Source organism: Halyomorpha halys, unplaced genomic scaffold, assembly GCF_000696795.3.
Source record: "Halyomorpha halys isolate HHAL.00 unplaced genomic scaffold, Hhal_1.1 Scaffold29.1, whole genome shotgun sequence".
NCBI classification, from domain to species: domain Eukaryota; kingdom Metazoa; phylum Arthropoda; class Insecta; order Hemiptera; family Pentatomidae; genus Halyomorpha; species Halyomorpha halys.
This window is the reverse complement of record NW_027115892.1, coordinates 1,667,918-1,688,341: the sequence shown is the minus strand read 5'-3', so window position 1 is coordinate 1,688,341 and position 20,424 is coordinate 1,667,918. Positions and strand designations below refer to the sequence as shown.

Sequence of the window (20,424 nt, the reverse complement as noted above, 5' to 3'; positions counted from 1 at the left end):
TGTTATTAATTATTATTACCTGATATATTTATGTAAATACATATTATTTTTTTTTTGTAAACAGATGAGGTTATGGATATAGTAAAAAACGAAAAACTTCCTGAGGATAAAGAAAAGCAGGTAAGGTATTGTTAATTTTCCTAAAATGGGGTGTTGTGGCGTTAGACAGGTTTCAAAAAGTACTATAAACACAATAACTGGATCACTATTCTCGCATGTAATCATTAAGCGATTTCCCCATTTCACGGAATAATCCCCTTTCCATTTATAAACCTGGGTAATTGGGGGTAACTGAAGATTCAAACTGACATTGCTATTAACACAAGCCAGGTTGCTACCTCAACATTCTTTATTAACATACACTCAAATTTCCATTTGAACCTTACTATCAAAGGTAATATATTATATGTTATACTAAGGTAGGTAAACATATGCCTACTCTTAGAATTTTATAAATTTCAAAATTAATATAAATTCATCGAAATTTACTTTTATTTTTCAGATAATCCTAGATCTGTGTTCATGTAACATAGCTTATTTAAGTTGATTGAACATTGCCTTGTCTTTCTTTCTTTGTCCTTTGAAAAGAAAAGTAAAGTTTTGTCTCTTTTAATATCCTATTTATTTCTTAATTAATTACACTTTTATTCCGACCGATTTATTTAGACCGATTATACATATATGGACGGACAGGCTCCGCAAATAGATCAGTCTTTGAGAGTTCTTCGAGCGTTTCATTTCGCACTCCTCTCTCAATAAAAGATAACTTTAAATATATATATGTTACGGTCTGAGTCAGCTCTTATTTCGATGTCAGCAGACTGAGGGGATCAGCTGATCGAGGGTATATAAGAGATGTAGCGAACCCAATAAAGCTAGTATTTTACAGCAGTTCAAGCGTGTTAGCTCTTATTCCTTCTTCTCTTTTTTGACACTTTGCTTTCGCCAATACTTAACTGGTGCCGGAATCCGGGACTTTAAATACCGGAGTAATATTTACTTTAAAGAAGGTTTTTTTTTAATCGTAGTTTCCTAACCTTTCAATTTTTTTTTTCTATTCTCTCATTTTTTAAAAAATAATGGCTTCTAATGGCAACGGTATCGTTAGACAAGCAGTCTTGAACTTGGAAGCTTTAAATCAAAATAGGGTTCAAAACCCACCACCCATGGAGGTGACACCTCCACCCCCGGAGCTTGCCCCACTGACGGAAGTTTTTCTAGCGGGAGCCCTCGCCACAACATTTGAGTGGGTAAAAGTACGCACAGCAACTGCCCAAGACTTGAGGAAAGCCATTTCTGACCTCAAAAGATTTACCATGAGGAAACAGGAGAATAGAGCTACTTCATAAAAGAGGGTGACCGACTAATAAGCCGAATTGAAACAAAGTCTATCGAAAGTCTACTCGATAGTGAAGATGCGGCTTTAAAAACAACGGTCGTCTGCAGAGTCACGAGGAGAATCCTAAATTAAATTCAGGCTGACGAAGAGACCCCTTGGAGAGATATCAAGGAAAGATTAAAGAAGGCGTTTGGAGGAGGACGGTGGGCCCCAGAGGAAGACATATTTATGATGATCCGAGAGACAAAGAAACCGAAACAGTCTAGTGGGCAATATGCCGCTTTAACAGAATTCAAGATAAACTCAGCGAGATGATTGAGACAATCCAAGTGCAGGGTAGGATGCAATTCCTATCCATGGTACTGAAGATTCAGTTGGCAAAAGAACTGGGGAAGAAAGAGGAAATGCCGAGAGACCGCGCGTTTGTGGACATAGCCCAAGATCTCATAGAAGCGAGTGCTAGGTGCTTGCTTTGCCAGACTTCACTCGGCAATTCACTATCACTACAGATGCGAGTGAGTATGCATTGGGAGCGGTGTTGTCTCAGGATGGTAATGGGGGAGATCGCCCAGTGGCATATGCCAGTAGGAGCCTAACAGAGACGGAGACCAGATACAGCGCACTGGAACGAGAGCTCATTGGAATAGTGTGGGCTGTTGACCTTTTCCCCTTTTCAATGGGTGGGGAAGTTGAAGGAATCTTCGGCTAGGATTACGCGTTGGAAGGAGATCCTAGCACAATATGACTTAGAAATAATCTATAAGCCAGGAAAAGAAAATGTCGTAGGGATTGGTTGTCTCGAGCAATTACTGTAAATGCAGTAGAAGAGGAGGTCGGAGAGCCGTCTAGACAATTCCTGCGGGAGTGGGCACCGGGAGAGAAAGAAGAACAGAATGTGGTGGAGGAAAAGGATAGGGAGGAATCTTCGTCTAACGGGAGCTCGGATGAAGGAAAACCAGCAGATATGGAGGAACTGGAGGACATAATAAACGACAAGAGGTGGCAGATTGTATGGAAGACCAGGACCACTGGATTGCTCAAAGTTGAGTGCAGCAATTATGGCAGGAGCAATATCACGACGATTAGGTCACAGCCAGGCGTGAAAAATGACCAGATCTGTAGAACCTTGAATAATGCCTCTAAGCCAGGGAAAAAGTGTCACATGGACGTGGGAAATGAAACCGTTTGGGAGAAGATTAAATGGCTATTGTGTGATGAGCGCATAGGAATGGACAGGACATTCCCCCGATGCAAGCTGATGGTGGAAACCGTTCGGGAAGACGAACGCCAGAGAGAGGTGACTGTCGCGTATCACCAGGGCAAAACCAATCATCGCGGAATCTCGGAGACCCTGCAAGCGTTAAAGAGAATATACTTTTGGTGGGGGATGAAGAAGACACAGAAGTTGCAGGAAACTGCGAAGTTTATCAACGCACAAAGTATGACAGACATCCACCAAAAGGCAGGCATGAAGAGACACTTACCGCAGATGCACCGCTCAATGGTTTATAGGTTGAAACTTTCACGTGGAGAGGATTTAAATGGATAACCATAATTGATCTCTTCAGTAAGGCGGCAATGACGCACCAAGTTCAGGAAAAGTCGACGGAAGCAGTGCTGGCAGTTCGGAGTTCCGGAGCGCATCTCTTCAGATTCAGGCAGAGAATTCGACAATGCCATGATACGAAATGAAATGAAGGACCTTGACGTAATATGGCATCTCAACACACCGGGGCACCCTAAGAGTAGAGGAGGCATAGAGCGGCTTCATGGCACATTGAGTGACCATCTTCGACTATATCAGGTTGACCATGGACTGGAACCGGACGTGGCAATGCCTAAGGCGATTGTGGCATACAATCATTCTGTACATACGGGGTTTATATTTTCTGCACTTAATGCTTCAGTTTTTCGTTTTCTACTTAAACTAAATATGTATATTAGCAGAAATTGTACCTTTCCATTTATTACATTTAGTTTAATTGTATTTGATTTTTTTATCACTTTTTTTCTCACTTTATTTATTATCAGAAGTTAGTTATCTTATGTTTAATGATATGACATATAGTTTTATTTTATTTGCTCTATTTTTATGTTATATATTTTGATAATTATTGTGGTTCATTTTTATCTTTTGGAATTCACTGTTTTATTATATTTTATGACGTTTTTTAATTTCATTTTTATTTTAAACCCTAGAGTAAAGGGCTTTAAAACCTAATTTTAACGCCTGTATAATATTCTAAAGGGATCAATCCCAGAATAAATAATGAATGTTATTATTATTATTATTATCATGTGTCGAGAAGCTGTGGATAAGTTATGGAGAGAGAACACGCCGGATTCAGATATGTCAAATTAGATTAATCACGCTGGGTGGCCCTTGTGAGGTAGAGGGGGAGGCTGGAATAGGTTTGAACTATTGGGGATTTAGTAAGGGCATCTTGAAAGTGGCGGAGCTATACAGAAAATGGCGGCACCTAGTGACATAAAATGAATGATTCTACGGAATAACGGAAATTATTACAGGAGGTTAATACCAGAAATGGTGGAGTATATCGTTCCACTCCACAACTTACTCAAGAAAGGCAGGAAGATAATGGAGGACAATATCAGACTGTGAGAAGTTGCAGCAAGAGCCGGTACTCACTTTTCCTGATTTTAATCAGCAATTCACAATAACCACAGAAGTGAGTAAGTATGAACTAGGAGCGGTGTTTTCTCAGGAGGGCGATGGGGGAGAGTAGATCACCGGGGAATCCATGAGACTATGCAAGCTTTAAAGAGAAGATACTTTTGGTGGGGAATGAGGAAGACTATATCAGAGGTCTAGGAAGCTGCGGGGTTTGTAGCAAATAAGTGCGACACACATCCGCCTAAAGGAAGACAAGAGAAAATACCACAGATGCACCGCTCAAAGATTTACAAATCGACACATTTACATAGAAGGGGTATAAATTGGTATCTATTGACCACTTCAGTAAGGCGGCAATTATGCGGCCGTAATGCGCACCAGTCGCAGGACAGGTTTTCGGAAGCAGTATCTCCACTTGTCGTTTCAGTTCTACTGTGTTCCGAAATATTACAATAATATTGTAAATAATTTTCTTTATTGTTCTTGTTTTCTATGTTATTATATTATACAGTATTAGTTTACGAGGATTGTTCGTAAACTGGTGGGGGGGAGTTACGGTCTGAGTCAGCTGTTATTTCGATGTCAGCAGACTGAGGGTATCAGCTGATCGAGGGTATATAAAGGATGTAGCGACACACAATAAAGCTAGTATTTTACAGCAGTTCAAGCGTATTAGATCTTATTCGTTCTTCTCTTTGTTGACATTTTTCTTTCGCCAATACTTAACTTATATATATAATTAACACCCCCTTCGTTGATGACTTCTTTTCTACAGCAAAAGAGCCGGAACTAGCTTAGAGTTTTACATTACAATCTACTTCATATTTGGATGATGAAACTCTCTTTTTTACAATAAATGGTCCTTTCCTAACTTCTTCTAGTTTATTTAATCTATTGACGTTTAAAACATACTAAACTATCTTCTTGAAATTCGTATTCTTTTATAGTTTGAACCACTCGCTTCTTATTCCTTTCAAAAACCAATTAGATTGCGGATTGACTACCCCTGTATAGTAGATCAATTCTCTTGTTTACAAAATATTTCACTTTAATTATGCTATTTTTAAACTAAAACTAGCCCGGTTCTTGCAAAATCTTACACTGCTTATAATTTTCAAAATACTTCCATTGGAATGCAATTTTTATACGAATAAACGAACAAGATTTTCATGAACCAATGAACATGTGGAGCCATTATCATAAACAGCTATTCTGTTCACAACTACTTTAATATTGATTAATTAAGGTGTGAGATTTTTCCAGCAATTTAGTTCTTTTGAGCTCCATTCATTTTCCATTTCTATCCCAAATAAATTAGATTCAGGAATGTCATCCATTTCTGCGAAATTAATTGGTTTATTTCTACATACTGAAGTTGGATAAACACAATTTTTGAAACCAACTTCTTCGCATTTCGTGCATGGTCTTTAATCGAAACCATCTAGTTCTTCTGTTGTTTTTTTTTTCTCCCTATATCAGTCTTTTTCGTCAACGCATATTGCTGTTCATATCTTTTTGGTATCACAAAATTTTTTAGTTCTCTCTAAAGATCATTTATGGCCTCAATGTTATTTCTATCAAGCCTAACCTCAACATCTAACGGTAAATTATACAACTGGCATTTTGTACTTTCTTATTAAACTGATGTCCTGGTGTGTTGAGGTGCCATATCACATTGAGGTACCTCATTTCTTTTCATATCAAAGAGTTGTTGAATTTTCTTCCACCATCCGATTAGATGCTTTCCGCTAAAATTAGGTTTTAAAGCCCTTTACTCTAGGGTATAAAATAAAAATGAAATTATAAAACGTCATAAAATAAAATAAAACAGTGAATTCAAAAAGATAAAAATGAACCACAATAATTACAAAATATATAAAATAAAAATAGAGCAAATAAAATAAAACTATGTCATATCATAAAATATAGATAACTAACTTCTGATAATAAATAAAGTGATAAAAATCAAATACAATTAAACTAAATGTAATAAATGGAAAGGTACAATTTCTGCTAATATACATATTTACAAAAAGAAAACGAAAAACTGAAGCATTAGATGCAGAATATATAAACCTTGTCAATTGTTATTCTTCCATAATTGGGTGGATAGAAGGTGGTCGAAGAAACGGGATTTGATATTTGGAAGGGTATTAGAACTACGAATGAAGGAGGGAATAGAATTCCATAGGGAAGAGGGGAAGATGAGGAAAGATCTACCAAAGGCTGCGGTGAGTGGGTATTGCGGGAATGCACTAAGGATTTAAATTGAAGGATATCAGAGATGTACGATAAACGGCGGGATTGGCTGATTTGGTAGAGGAAGGAAGCAAGAAAATATTTACGACGAAAGGAGGGGTAAAGCCACTTCAATTATTCATAAAATCGGGTGACAGAGGTTCATCATCCAAAGAATAATCGTACAAAGCAATTAATGATTAGTTTTAATTTTGCTTCGAGATCCCCAGAGACATCCCCCGTAAACCACACAGCAATAATCTAAGTGGGGGGAAAATAAGGAAGCAACCAGGAGCCTACGGGTTTCAAAAGGAAGTAGATGACGAAGATAATTTAAACGTTTTAGGGTACAAAATATGGGAAACGTGGTTTTTCTAGGAGTGAGTTTGGTCTATAGTGACACCAAGGTTTTTAACATATGGATGGAATTTTATCGGATTGTTATTTGGAAGTAAAGTTGGAATATGAGGAATAGTTGTCAGGACGTGGTTGGATCCTTACGATTGCCTTAGTCTCGGCATTCAACTTAAGCTTGTTTTCTTGTGTCCAGTTACTAATTGGATTCAAGTCCTCTTGAAGCTTCGCCGTGGCAACCAATAGGTCAAAAGGTGGGAAGAAAAGGTAAATTTCACTGAAACGTAATTGATCATCAGCGTACAAATGGTATTGAGAATGTTGGATAAGGAGAGGAAGTGTACATTGATGTAGATGGCTAAAAGGGTAGGGGAAAGCGATGAACCTTGAGAAACCCTTAATGGGTCGAGTCATTGATGGTGGTTTATCAGGAACCAATACGTACTGGGACCGATCGGAAAGGAAGGATTGAAACCAGCGCAAAGCACTGTTGGATAAAGGTTATTTCGTAGTTTGTTAAGAAGGATGTTGTGGTCTACCGTGTCAAATGCTTTGGAGAAATCAAAGAGGATTAGGATAGTTAGGTTTTGGTGTTCCATTGCAGTTTGGAGATCATGGGTTATTTTAAGGAGAGCGGATTGTGTTGAATAGCCAGGTCGAAAGCCGGATTGGAGACGATTGATGAGGGAACGTTCTAGTAAGTTTGAGATTTGGTTTTGAACCAGGCATTTTAACGGCTTAGAAAGGTTAGAGAGGGGAGAGATCGGGCGGAAGTCATTATGTGAAGAAGGACTTGGGATTTTATTTAATGGTCGAGAAGGAAATGTGGCATTATGCAAGGTAAAATAGTATGTATGATAAAGTATGGGGATTAGGATTGGGAGACAGGATTTAATCAACTTAACAGGAATGTTTTCTGGTCCATGATCGTTGGTATGGGATCTTAGAATAGTGGCTAGTAATTCTTCGTAAGATATGTGTGGAAAAAAGAAGTCTTCAGGATTGAAGGTGTTATTTGAAGTATCAGTAAAGATTGATGGGTCAGTAGCATGGCATATGAAATGGTTGTTGAGATTGTCAGGTGTTATTGGAACAGAGCTGATGTTATTGGATTCTGGTAGGGATAAATTTCGGAGTATTTTCCACTTGGATTTGGAATCGGGAGCATTGGAGAGGGCATGATGAATGTCAAGGAATTAAGCACGTCGAACTGCTGATTGGTTGCATTACGGAGTAGTTTAAAATGAAAATAATCTGCAGTCCGAGGAAATTTGCGTCTAGCTGCTTCTCTTTGTTTTATCATTTCCTTTGTTTCCGGAGTAAGCCAAGGTGCAGTTGGACGGCGTAAGGTTCGGATTTTGAGTGGAACTTGGATATCTAATATGGATTGCAGATGTCAAGTGAGGGTGGAAACTATAGGGTCGATGGAGTTGTAGGAGTATATAATGTCCCACAGGATGGAATCAAGGTCAGGTTGAAAGGATTCATAGGAAAGAAGGTCCAAATTACGGTATGATATGATTTTGGAAGTAAAGTATTTGACTGGTAGGTCGTACGATATTTGGATCAGATCGTGAGATGAGAGAAAGGGAATCGGGTGCTGAGAAGAGGAAAGGATTTTTACAGGAGAGTCATAAATAAAAAGGTCTAACCAGGTGTCAGAGGGTTGTATGTGATGTGTAGGAGGAGAATTAGGAACGAGATAAAGGTTGAGGGAAAATATTAGGTCAGTAAGAAAAGATTTATCACTTGATTGAGAGAGCATGTTGGTGTTAAAATCGCCAGTGATAATAATATTGGAATAAGTGGAAACCAGTTGGATAAGGGAGGATTGGAAGGTGTTACTCCGGAGTGGAACTCGGGGAGGTCGATTAATGAAAGCAAATAATAGAGTAGAGGATATGGTTGACATTTCAAAAAACATGTATTCTGCATGGAGAATGATAAAAGAAGGGATTGGAATAGGATTTTAATCTTGTGATTAATATGAACATAAAACCCAACACCACCTCCAGTACGATCGGATCTGTCTTGATGAAAGAAATTGTAATTGGGAATTGAAACTTGAGAGGAAGGAATAAAGGGTTTAAGCTACGTTTCGGATACAGCGATGATAAAAGTTATCAAGGATGTACTGTTTGAATTCATCGAAGTGGGAATAAGGTATTGCGTATAAACGTGACAACTGTGGGGTGGTAAATGGGAAAGTAAGAAAAAGGATAAAGGTTAAGGGATAGAGAATAACAATATTTTATATACTACTATGATTATATAGATTGTAACAATAATAAGAAATTGCAAGGAATTTGTTGCTTGAGTTATTGAATTTAAAAAAAATAGACAATAAAGTTTGAATTATAAAAAAAATTAAAAAGAAGAGATGTAAATAAAGGAAATTCTACATAGAAAAAAATTAAAATAAAATATCTTCTATACTAATAAAGAAAAAGATAACAATACTGTGGTGACTTGGAAACCGAATTCAACTATCAGACGTCCAAGTCACTGGTCTTGCCTATGGTGACCGCTGGGTAGACATCGGACTGCCTGCACCTGACCCTTCCTCCGCTGAACCAGACGTACTTGATTTTCGCCAATTTCTGTTTCTGCCTGGCTAACCATTAGAGGTGCTTGTTAGCGGGCGTCATTACTTCGCTCAGATATACTCGGTGCGCGTCGTTTTCATCCCAGCCTAAGTGACGAGTGGAGAAATCCCTTTTGACTCTTCTTTGCCGCACCAGCTCATCTCTTAGTGTTTGGACGAATCTCACTATAGTAGAGCCCTGCGCTCCTTCCTGTTTAGACCTGACCCGTACCACGTGGTCCAGATCGTCCGGACACAGCTTCACGCCCAGACCTGCACCAATACTGAGAACCATTCCCACAACGGCCTCTCCCTGCTTCTCCGGGATTCCTCTAATCTTTACTGTATTTTTTAGGTTGTTTAGCTCAGCCTGATTATGTCTACCCTCAAGGTCCGATAATTTTGAGGTTTTTGTTTTCAATGGATAATTCTTCCATTTGGTTTTCTGCGGCTCCTGGATTGCTTTATATCTTTCAGCTCTTCAAGGTCCTGAAGCTTAGCCTTCATTTCTTTAACCTTCTCAATTAGCCCCTTTAAGATGTGAATCATTCAGGCAGGTTCATTACCTTTTAATGTGCTGGAATCTGATTCACATTCAGTACAGGTCCATTTTTCAATGACATCTGTATATAAGTTTGATACGTTAAATATGATATATATTTTGACAATGCAAACATGAAATTTTCAATTTACCTTCTCTTGAAATTGATTTATTACTGCTCTTACAAATCACCATTTTTCTGATATAAAGAAAAGAAAAAAAATGAATGAAATTTAAAGGACTAGAAGAGGTGAATAACAACACGGTAACAGTTTGTTTGTTAACGCAGCCACTTAGGATAAAGCCAAAAAAATTTCCCCTCCAGTTCACTTGTACTGACTAACTAATATCTTCAATATTCATTATTTTCTTCTGAATAATTTTGTGTGTCTAGGGCCACAATATTTAACTGTGTTTAGCCTAATGTGAGTTGTGAATCTATATCGATTTTCTCTGAAGTTTTCACTAGATGAAGAGAGAAAGAGAGATACCACAGAGATGTTTGCGGCACAAGTAATACTCTAAGACTGAATGATAATACTGGAACTACCGGTATCTACCAGACACCTCACTCCTGCTATCTCTATTATAGGCAAATCGCCGAGCTCTCCTCTCATAGGGTTGTTCTCCAACGTGCGGTAGCCCCATTGTGGGTCCTCACGCTCCTCAAAACTCTCCTCTTTTTCTAGCTTCTTCCCTTCTTCGTCTCCAAGTCCTCCTCTTGGATTTTCAAAACTAAAAAAAAAAAAGAATTAAAGAACGAGAAAATACACTCCCGGTTGCTGATAATAGACTGCTTTATTCTATCTAGTAATCCTATATTTATACATTATCATGTTGTTGAAAGAGGGATTTAGGTATTAAGATTTATATTACACACCCTGTAAATATAACTTATGTGTGTGCGTGCATGTGTGTGTATCTGGTAAAAGCATGTGATGATTTTTTTGATATATTTGTTTTAGTGTTTCGTTGGCTGTACCATGAACAATCTGGGATATGTAAGTATTAAAGAATAGATCTATAAAGTATTAAATATACATTATAAAGAGTAAGTATTCAATGATCATTTATAAAGACGTTTTTGCTATCTTATGTTTTCCTATCTCTTCCACTGTAAAAGTGAGAGCACTGTTTTATTATTATGTTTAACAAGTAAAAAAGTATCTGTATAACAAGCAACAACTAGTTTACACTTCAATAGATGAAATTTTGCAATCGTTTATAAAACTGTTAGGTTCATTAGAAAAAGTTAAGGTGTTGCATTCCTATTAGATTTATTATCTAAATCAATAATATTGCTTTAGAAAATCTTGAGGATATTTAAAAGGTAATAATGTAATTACTCCCTTTCAATTATGTCTAAAAAAATGTATTACAATTATTCCTAACATGTACATTTGTTTAACCTCTCTTCAAAAAAAAAAAATATATAAATAATTCAGGGTCAAGTGGCCAATCTGATAATATAAATTAAGGACCTCAAAACAATAAAAAAATTTCCTCTAAAGGTAAGTCCGCAAACGCTTTGTTTGGGAGATATTCACATCTAAAGATTTTCATTGTTATGAATTATTTAGGCTATATGAAATGAATAAAACATATTTAAGTGTTCCAACTACTTTATTAATTAAACGTAAACATTAAATTCATATTAAATGTTGTTCAAAGTCATTAACTTGATCATTAAGACAGCCTCAGCATCTCTCTTCAACAGCCGCAGTGGCAGGACGACACTGGATATGTGTTATTGTTTCAAAAGATTCAATTATCGTTCTTCGTAAGGAATAAAGATCATTGACCGGCCTTGCATAGACTTTTTGTTCAATGTCACCACAAACAAAAAAAACCCTGTCCTGAACTACCAATCCATTGATTGGTACAATTAACATATAGCCATAGTCATGGACCTCTTCCATAATGTGCAGGACAGCCATCTAATTGAACCCACAGGTCAGTCAACTAAATCATAGATTATTAAAAAATTCCAGATCTATGCCCGCATTGAGTTAAGGCGGCAAAAAATGCAGATCTATTAAAATATTGTGTACTATCATCAACCACACACAGCACTGAAACTGGTACTGAAAATGGTGCTCACGAATTGCATGGGGATTTTCCTGGGACCAGAGTTGATTATTTTTCGGATTGAAGATAACTCTTCTTGTGAAGGTAGCTTCATATGTCCAGAGAATGTTGTTGTGGATTATGCTCAACTAGATTTAAGTACCAATCTGAAACGTGTCTTCTTTGCCTAAAATCTTGTGGTAATAAATTTTGTATCCGTTGATAATGATATGGGCAATGAGAGTTCTCCATACTGTAATTGGCGTAATATTTAGTTCTGCTCTAGCTCATCATACACTACCAGATGGATTATCATCAAAATATTGTAATATGGTCGCACTCCTTTCTTCATTTCGTAAAAGGACAAAAATACCATCAGCGTGTGGTATTAGAGCAAATGTACCAGTTTCTCTAATACGTTAAAACGTGGAGCTAAAGTTAGACTTGTTTGGTAATCTTCTATTCGGAAATCACCTGGTTTATTCACGACGAGCAGAATTAGCATTTCCATTGCGAAAACCGTAGACAAACACCATTTCGGCATATTCACCATTAGTATAAATTGAAGGCATAATGAGTACTCTATGAAAGCCTCTTACAAGCTGATAAATATTATTGAAATTTCTCAATGCTTTAGAACAAATAAATAGGTTTTATTTATTTCATATAACGTAAATGATTCACAACAATGAAAATATTTATGAATGGAATATGGACCGGGTGCGGTAAAAAAAAAACTCAAATAGTAGAATTATACTATTTTATTGAGCCAACATTTCGCCCCACGTTGCAGGGCTTCGTCAGGGCTAAAAAAGATACAAACACTATAGTTACAAAAAAGAACAAAAGAAAAAACATAAGTGTAAAATAACAGAGGTATAAAATGTACAAACGTAAGATATAATAAGAAAAAGTAAAGGTTATAAATAGTAAGTGAAAAAGGTAATAGTAACAGATAGATAAGAGAAGAAATACTAAAGAAAGTACAAATAGAGAGATGAAAAAAGAAAGAAAAAAAAATACAAATCAAATGATGAGACAGAATGCATACCTGTTTTGACGGCAGTCAAAAACAAATTGACCGTTGGTATTGGGAGGAGTGGGGACGGCAGTTATGCCACAATAACGAAAATAATTTGTAAAGTAAACATAGTAAAACATATTTAAATTAGGTGAACAATAAATGATAATATACATAATAGGGGGAGAAGAAATATTAAAAAATTTTTTTTTTAAAAAACAGATAGAAAAACAAAGGAAAAGTAAAGTATAAAATAATGGGATATAATGTGTGTAAGTAATTAAGAAACAAAATATACCAAATGAGCGGGGATACAGAAAAGTGTAAAATATAATAGAAAATTAATAATAAAGTAATTAATATAAGTATACTTAAGAAGATAACATATGAATATAAATTAAAATATAGATACATGAATATAAATGAAACAGGAAGGATAGTGAATATAAAAATTTAAAAAAAATATATATATATATTAAAAAATGTGAGAATTTAGAAAAACAAGAATAAAAGATATGACAAGAAAATGGGCTTCTGAAATGCAGAAAAAAGTAAAAAAAAAATTATGAGGATTTTATAATGTTCAAAATGTGTCGATATGTAAGGGAGATGCAGTCTTTATTTATAGGAGATTTTTTTCTTGTTTTGAGATCCTTAGTTCATATTTTCAGTTTGGCCGCTTAACCCTGTAGTTTTTATTGTCTTAGTTTTTACTAAAGAACTGATTTAAGATTGCGGTGTATCTTTACGAATCACCCCTCTGTTGTTTGGATTTTCTCTACAATTAGACAGGAGTCTGGTCCCTTTGTTGTTAGATTAAACAGAGCTTTACTGTATTACAATAAGAAATATTATAAAATCACATCTACCCAAGTATATGTTACTAAGACTTTTAGAAACAATGAATAAAACATTTTATTTAAATATGTACTTAATTGAAATAAACAACTATAATAGATATTGAAAGTTCATAATTTTCAATCACTGAATTTTATGGTGTGCGAAGTTCCAAGGAATTCCATAATAATATTAATAACAAAACAGGCCGTTAAGGACCACACTGTATCCAATGAATTCTAAAAGGTCGAAAATTAATAAAAAATCAGTTTAATAGCTCATGATATGAATTTTACTGTTTATACAAATAGGTAGGTCATATAATAAAAAATATTTAAATAATGATAATCAATATTTTGTTTTCATAATTTCAGGTAAAGGATTTAATATTGGATTGGAATGAGGTAAAGAAGACTAATCCTGAAAAATTTGATACACCTGAAGAAGTTGAGAAGGCAAACACAGTTGCCGATGCTTGCGCTAAAAGTATAATCTCTAACAATTTCATAATAACAAATCACTGAAATACATAAGTAAAAATTATATGAGAAGTAGAGCAAGAATTTGACATAACACTACAATTAATACAATTCTAATAACACTAAATTATTGTTTGTTTCAGCGGTGTCTGGAAAGCATCCAAGCCTCTGTGAACTGGGAGTAAGGGCGATAAAATGTATGCATCAGGAATCACAGAAGGTAAATCTTTTTTGTTCATAGTAAACTGTAAGACTATAGTAGTAACACATAAGATTGGATAAATCTATTTAGTTGTTTCAGCGCAGTATGCTTTAATATATAAAGTGCTTTATATAACAGGCATGCATCTAAAAGTCACACTTGAGGGCAGAAATATCAACATGATACAGCTGTTAGAAAATCTATACTACAAATTTATTTTTTGCTTTAATGATTAATATCAATTGTAAGGGTCTTCTCATGCACTAACCAGCATTTGTATTTTATTACTTCGTGGCCCATATTAGACTTATTTATAACAGTGATCTACATGAAATATCTACCTCCATGAAACAGTGTCAGTATAAAATTAAGTGTTACTGGTCACATTAGGATATTAGTATATGTGAGTAATTAGTTATTTATAAACTTCTCAGTGCACATTGAGTGATTGCGTTCCTCAAGCCTGCCGATCGCCATAGATTTGTGGATAAGAGCCTAGCCTTTAGTCAGTGCCGTGAGGCTTAAGAGAAGAGTTAAGTCCCTCCTCCGCATTCCATTATGTAAATACAAATTTTAACTGTTTTCAACCTATTATTTTTTTCCCTCGCATTTATTTGTTTTTTTGATCTTTATACTCACCTTGACTCATCAGTATGAAATAAGATATTTTCATATGGTGATGTTAGTAAAAACAGCACCAAAAGATCTATAAGCCTGTAAAAAACTCTCTAGCTAAAACAAACAACGCAAATCACAGAGAAATACACCACCTATGACACCAAGTAGTACAATTGATGAAATGGACTCCCAACCTGGCACTTTTAAACCAAGGACAACTGACGAATCGCCATCCAAACCAATATTACATGCTATCAAATTTACCAGTAGAAAACATGGAAGCGAATCAAACCCCCAGAGAACCCAAGCCACCACCAATATTTATTAGAAACATTAAAAACTATCATGTTTTGCCGACAACTTAATGAAGTAGTTAACCCAGGTACATATATATGTAAAAGTCGCATCAAGTAATTATGTAATCATATAGAATTAATACCGTATATCGCAGATATATACAGAAAAATAATAAAATACTTATCAGAAACAAAAGCCGACTATCATACATATCAACTACACTGAACGCCATAGTCATCAGACAATTACAACACTCAACACCGCCGGCAGCCATTAAAGGAGAACTTATGGCCATGGGATAAAACGCACGACAGAGAGTGAACTTACTAAAACAAAACATAGATCCACAATGTTCAACAAATAAAATAGCATTGCCCTCGTTTTTTGTTAACCTCCAACAAACTCCTGTCGTTGAAGAAATTTATAATATGAGCCGATTATACTACACCAGAGTGGTAGTTTTAAAACCCTACCCTGAAAATACAATTGTTCAATGCTACAACTGCCAAGAGTATGGTTACACTACACATTATTGCCATCAATCACCATGATGCATCAAGTGTGGCAAACAACATAAATCCATAGAATAAAGCAAGTCTAGGCAAGCACCTGTTGTGTGTGCATTATGCCATAAATAAAGGCACTCGGCTAACTACGAGGAACGCGAGACGTAAAAATATCTATCATCCAGAAAACAGGTAAATCATAGATTTGTCAAACCAGGAGTGTCCTTCGGACTGGTAAAATAGAACCAGCACAATCGCAACGTACATTCCATTATCCTCAATCCCAACCCCAACATCCTCATGCCCCTGTTCCTCAAACTCATTTCATCCCTATCTGAATTTATATCTCTTATTACTCCACTTATCTCGTTACTTACAAATCTTGTATTCAACCTTATCCCTCCGCTAGAAACCCTTAAATGTCACCAATAAAATTCCTTTTTACTCTACTTTAGAATGCGAATGGCGTTCAAACCACGTTGACGAACTAACATCCTTATTACATGACAAAAATATTGACGTAGCTTTAATGGCTGCAACTCAACTTACCAGCAGACGACTGATCAATATACCTCAGCACCAATCGAACGGACCACCCAGACGTAACATCATATGGTGGCTGTCATTATCCATTGATCCCTTTCACATCACTAAGTCCTACTATAAGTCCAAAATTTCCATCAAACAACAGCCGTATCAATGTTATTCCCCACCCAGAATTCCCACTTTCCAACCTCAATTCAATTCCTTGATTCCCTTGGACACCATTTCCTTCAAGGTGGAGACCTTAGTGCAAAAAGCCACCAATTCTCGTGGACGGTCACTACTGTCTGCAATCAATTCCCTTCGTTGCAACATTCTTTGTCCCGATTTTTCTATATACTGACCAACCGACCCTAATCGTAACCCTGACCATCTAGACTTCTTCATACACAAAGGCTTAGGCCCTCTAAACATTTCCATTTCACGCCTCGATTACATAGTCCACTAATCCTAACCCCCTCCCCATATTCCTAATTCCTGTATCACCTCCACCCTGATTCATAAGTGGCCCAGTAAACTAAAATTTCATCCGTCAAATCCTAACAGACCAATTCGATCTCAAAGTTTCCCTATAAACCCTAAAAACCAAGAAGTCAATTCCTTTACACCCCTTATCCAACATGCTATCTGGTCAGCCTCCATATCATGTCCCAAAAAACCCAACCAAAATCCTCTACCACAACATCTCAAAGACCTCATTCAAACCAAGCGCCGATACAGAACATTATAGTAACGCACTAGACATCCTTATGATTGTCTCTTATATAATTATTACAGGAAACTAGTAACGATAGAATTGGCCAACTATCGATCCGAGTCCTTAAATTCTTACCTATCTTCCCTTTCAACTCATGACAATTCCCTCTGGAACATGACCAAATAAATCGTAAAATCCAAACATATCTTCCACCCCCTCTGACGAGATGATAACATATGGGCAGCATCCGAAAAAAATAAAGCCGAAGAACTAAATATCCACCTTTCTCACACATTCACTCCTCATCCTGACCAAACCGAAACAATTGAAGAATACCTATCGTCACCAACTCCACTCTCCTTAGAACAACCCACTTTCCTGTTCTGTGGAAACACTCCATTATAATTCTCTTTCCAAAACGAGGAAGGCCTCCTAATAATCCTGCTTCCTATAGACCTATTAGCTTACTTTCAATAATCGCCAACATTTTTAAAAAAATCCACCTAAAATGTATCCTATCCATAGTTGAATCACAGAGCTTTCCCACACATCCATTTTGGTTCTACCCTTGGCACTCCATAGTTCAACAAGACCTCAGAGTCGTTGACTATATTTCTTCAGCTCTTGAAAAGAAACAATACTACTCGGGTACCTTTCTGGACATAGCGCAAGCTTTTTACTGGGTATGACATGGTTATGAATGCTTTTCAAGCTCTAGTCCATAATACCACAAACCTTATAACTTAGTACTCAAACATCTATCTGGTCGGGACAGGAGTTCCCAAAGGCAGCGTCATAAGTCCTGTCCTCTACATCCTCTTCACTGCTGACATTCCTATCAATCCTGGCAATATTTGCCGATGATACAGCTATCTTATCATCCCATCCTGATCCTGTAACAGAATCATCCAATCGCCAAACAAACTTCACCCGGATTGAGCAATGGTGCAGCCAATGGCGGATAAAAGGCAATGAATCGAAATACAAACAAGTGGCTTTCACCCTCCACCGCAACTTCTGTCCACCTGCTACTTTTAATAATAATTCTCTACCCAGATCCGAAACAGTGCGATATCTTGAATTCATCTTAGACAATAGATTCACCTTGGACCAACATACTAGTCTTAAAAGACAAGAACTCAACAGGCGATTCACCTAACAATACCGACTGTCCAGCAGGACCTCTCATTTCTCAATAGTAAATAACCTTCTAACTTATAAGAGTATACGCAGACTTATCTGGACCTACGGACTGAACTTTAGGGAACAGCTAAACCATCTAATGTCAAACGAATCCAATTCTTTCAAACCAAAATCCTTAGAGCTTTAGTCAATGCGCCCAATTACGATTCCAACCGAACTCTAAATCATGCTTCATATCCCTTTTGTCCTTGATCTCATACCATCCAAATTCTCAAAATTCCATATAAACCTTTCCAACCATCCTAATCCTTTGGTTCAAACCTTATCTAGTTTCACCCATTCCTACAGCCCACCTAGAAGGTTGAAACGGCAGTGGCCAAGAGACTTATTAAAATAAAAATGGACAATTGGAGTTCTGGCAATGGTCAGATTCTCCACTTAAGTTGAGTGTTTGCGGCTTTAGCGCACTTGCTCAGCCTCCACTGGTTCATTACCAGTGATGCGGCGAGAGGGATGCGCTGGGATCTTTTGAACTCTGCTCTACCCCTCACACGTGGGGGATAGAGTGGGCTCAGGGATCCTCAGGTCGATTGTGTAAATATTGTATATATTATTTTATCATTGTGTTATTTTATTTATTTATTTGTCATACAGATAGTTTGATTATGTTCATCTTGTTTATTCTTTTATTTGTATATATTTTAAGAGTTTTTTTAAAATTTATTTTAGTTTAATTATTTTTTTTTTATTTGATTTTTTTATTTTAGTATGTATGAGATCATTCATCACTTCAGAAACATAAGTTCTGTTCCAACGATCACGCATTCTACGGCCAGTCAGAAGTGGTTTTTTGAAACTAAGAATCCGACATCGACTGCAAAAAACATCAATGTTTTTAAAATATAGTTGATGACAATACATTACCCAAAATACGTCGATGTTTTTGAATATCCATTTGAGTAACATAAGGTCTGTTCCAACCATCACGCATTCTACGGCCTGTCAGAAGTGGGTTTTGAAACTAAGAGTCCGAGCAATGATATTTTAATAACATCGATGTTTTTTGTAGTCGATGTCGGACTCTTAGTTTCAAAACCCACTTATGAAAGGCCGTAGAATGCGTGATCGTCGGAACAGACTTTATGTTTCTGAAATAGTTGTTCAAAAAACATCGATGTTTTTTGGATAATGTATTGTAACCAAGGATATTTTAATACATCGGTGTATTTTGGGTAATGTATGGTAATATGGGTTCTGACAGGCCATAGATGTGTGATCGTTGGAACAGACCTTATGTTACTCAAATGGATGTTCAGAAACATCGGTGTATTTTGGGCAATGTATTGTAAGCTACGATATTTTAAAAACATCGATGTTTTTTGTAGTCGATGTCCTATTAGTTTATTGAAAAAGCATTTCTGACTGGCCGGAGCGTGCGAAGTCTTTAGAACAGTCTTTATGTTACTGAAATGGTTAAAAAAACATTTTTTTGTCGATGTTTTTTTAACATAGATGTTTTAGTATTGAACATCGATGTTTTTTTATCGATGTCGCATCTCTAGCCGGAAACCACCTTGATAATGACCCAGTTTCTGTTCAACATACAGAAGGAGTCTACTATATAGGGATATGGAAAAAATTTTATATGCAGTGTTAAGCAAACTAATCCCTCGATAGTTGCCTCCTTCTTGTATGTAGGCACTACTTCCGCCTCATTTCACTCCTTGGGTGTGGTTTCCTCTGTTGTGTGTGGTTAACAATATCAATATAACTACTACTACAATTATATTATATTATATCATTTATCATCAATAATTACTCAGCTACAACGTTTTGTTTTAAGGAACAATGAACAAGAACTATGCAATTTCTTCACTGCAATAAATACAAAAATTAACAAATAATAAAATATCAATCCATTAGCCTTATACATCATCTTACTGACTTTCAGCTCCTATTCCTTCAACACAGTGAGTGCATATTTTCTTTGCATATTGACCGCATGTGATGCTGAGACTTTTTTCTTTTAGGCATAATTAACTCTTCCTTCCAGTTGGGCCCCAAAATATGTTCTTCGTTCATATTTCTTATAATCTTGGAGTTGCAAAAAATCAAACTAACTGGCGCAAGTATGAATTTGAAACAAACTCTAAAAGTATCTCAAGAGAAAACAAAATACAAGCCAGAGTCGGAAACGTCCCTGGTAGCTTAACGGTTCAAAGTCGAGAAGGTAGTCAGGAGGATAGTCACACTCGCCAATCACGTACCTTCAAATTCGTGATAAACTGTTTCACGAATATATATTTGTGTGTGTGTTTATATA

At 36.4% G+C, this 20,424-nt stretch overlaps 1 protein-coding gene across 1 annotated transcript in view; it reads left to right on the top strand.

The window, feature by feature from the left end:
* The window catches only part of LOC106684563 (uncharacterized), a 40,121-nt gene that overhangs the window by 19,323 nt on the left and 374 nt on the right, over positions 1–20,424 (top strand). Inside the window, exons 3-6 of the mRNA XM_067052854.1 lie at positions 65–120; positions 10,657–10,692; positions 13,991–14,102; positions 14,239–14,315. Of these exons, the coding sequence (XP_066908955.1) occupies positions 65–120; positions 10,657–10,692; positions 13,991–14,102; positions 14,239–14,315 (281 nt within the window). The remainder of the gene's footprint in view (positions 1–64; positions 121–10,656; positions 10,693–13,990; positions 14,103–14,238; positions 14,316–20,424) is intronic.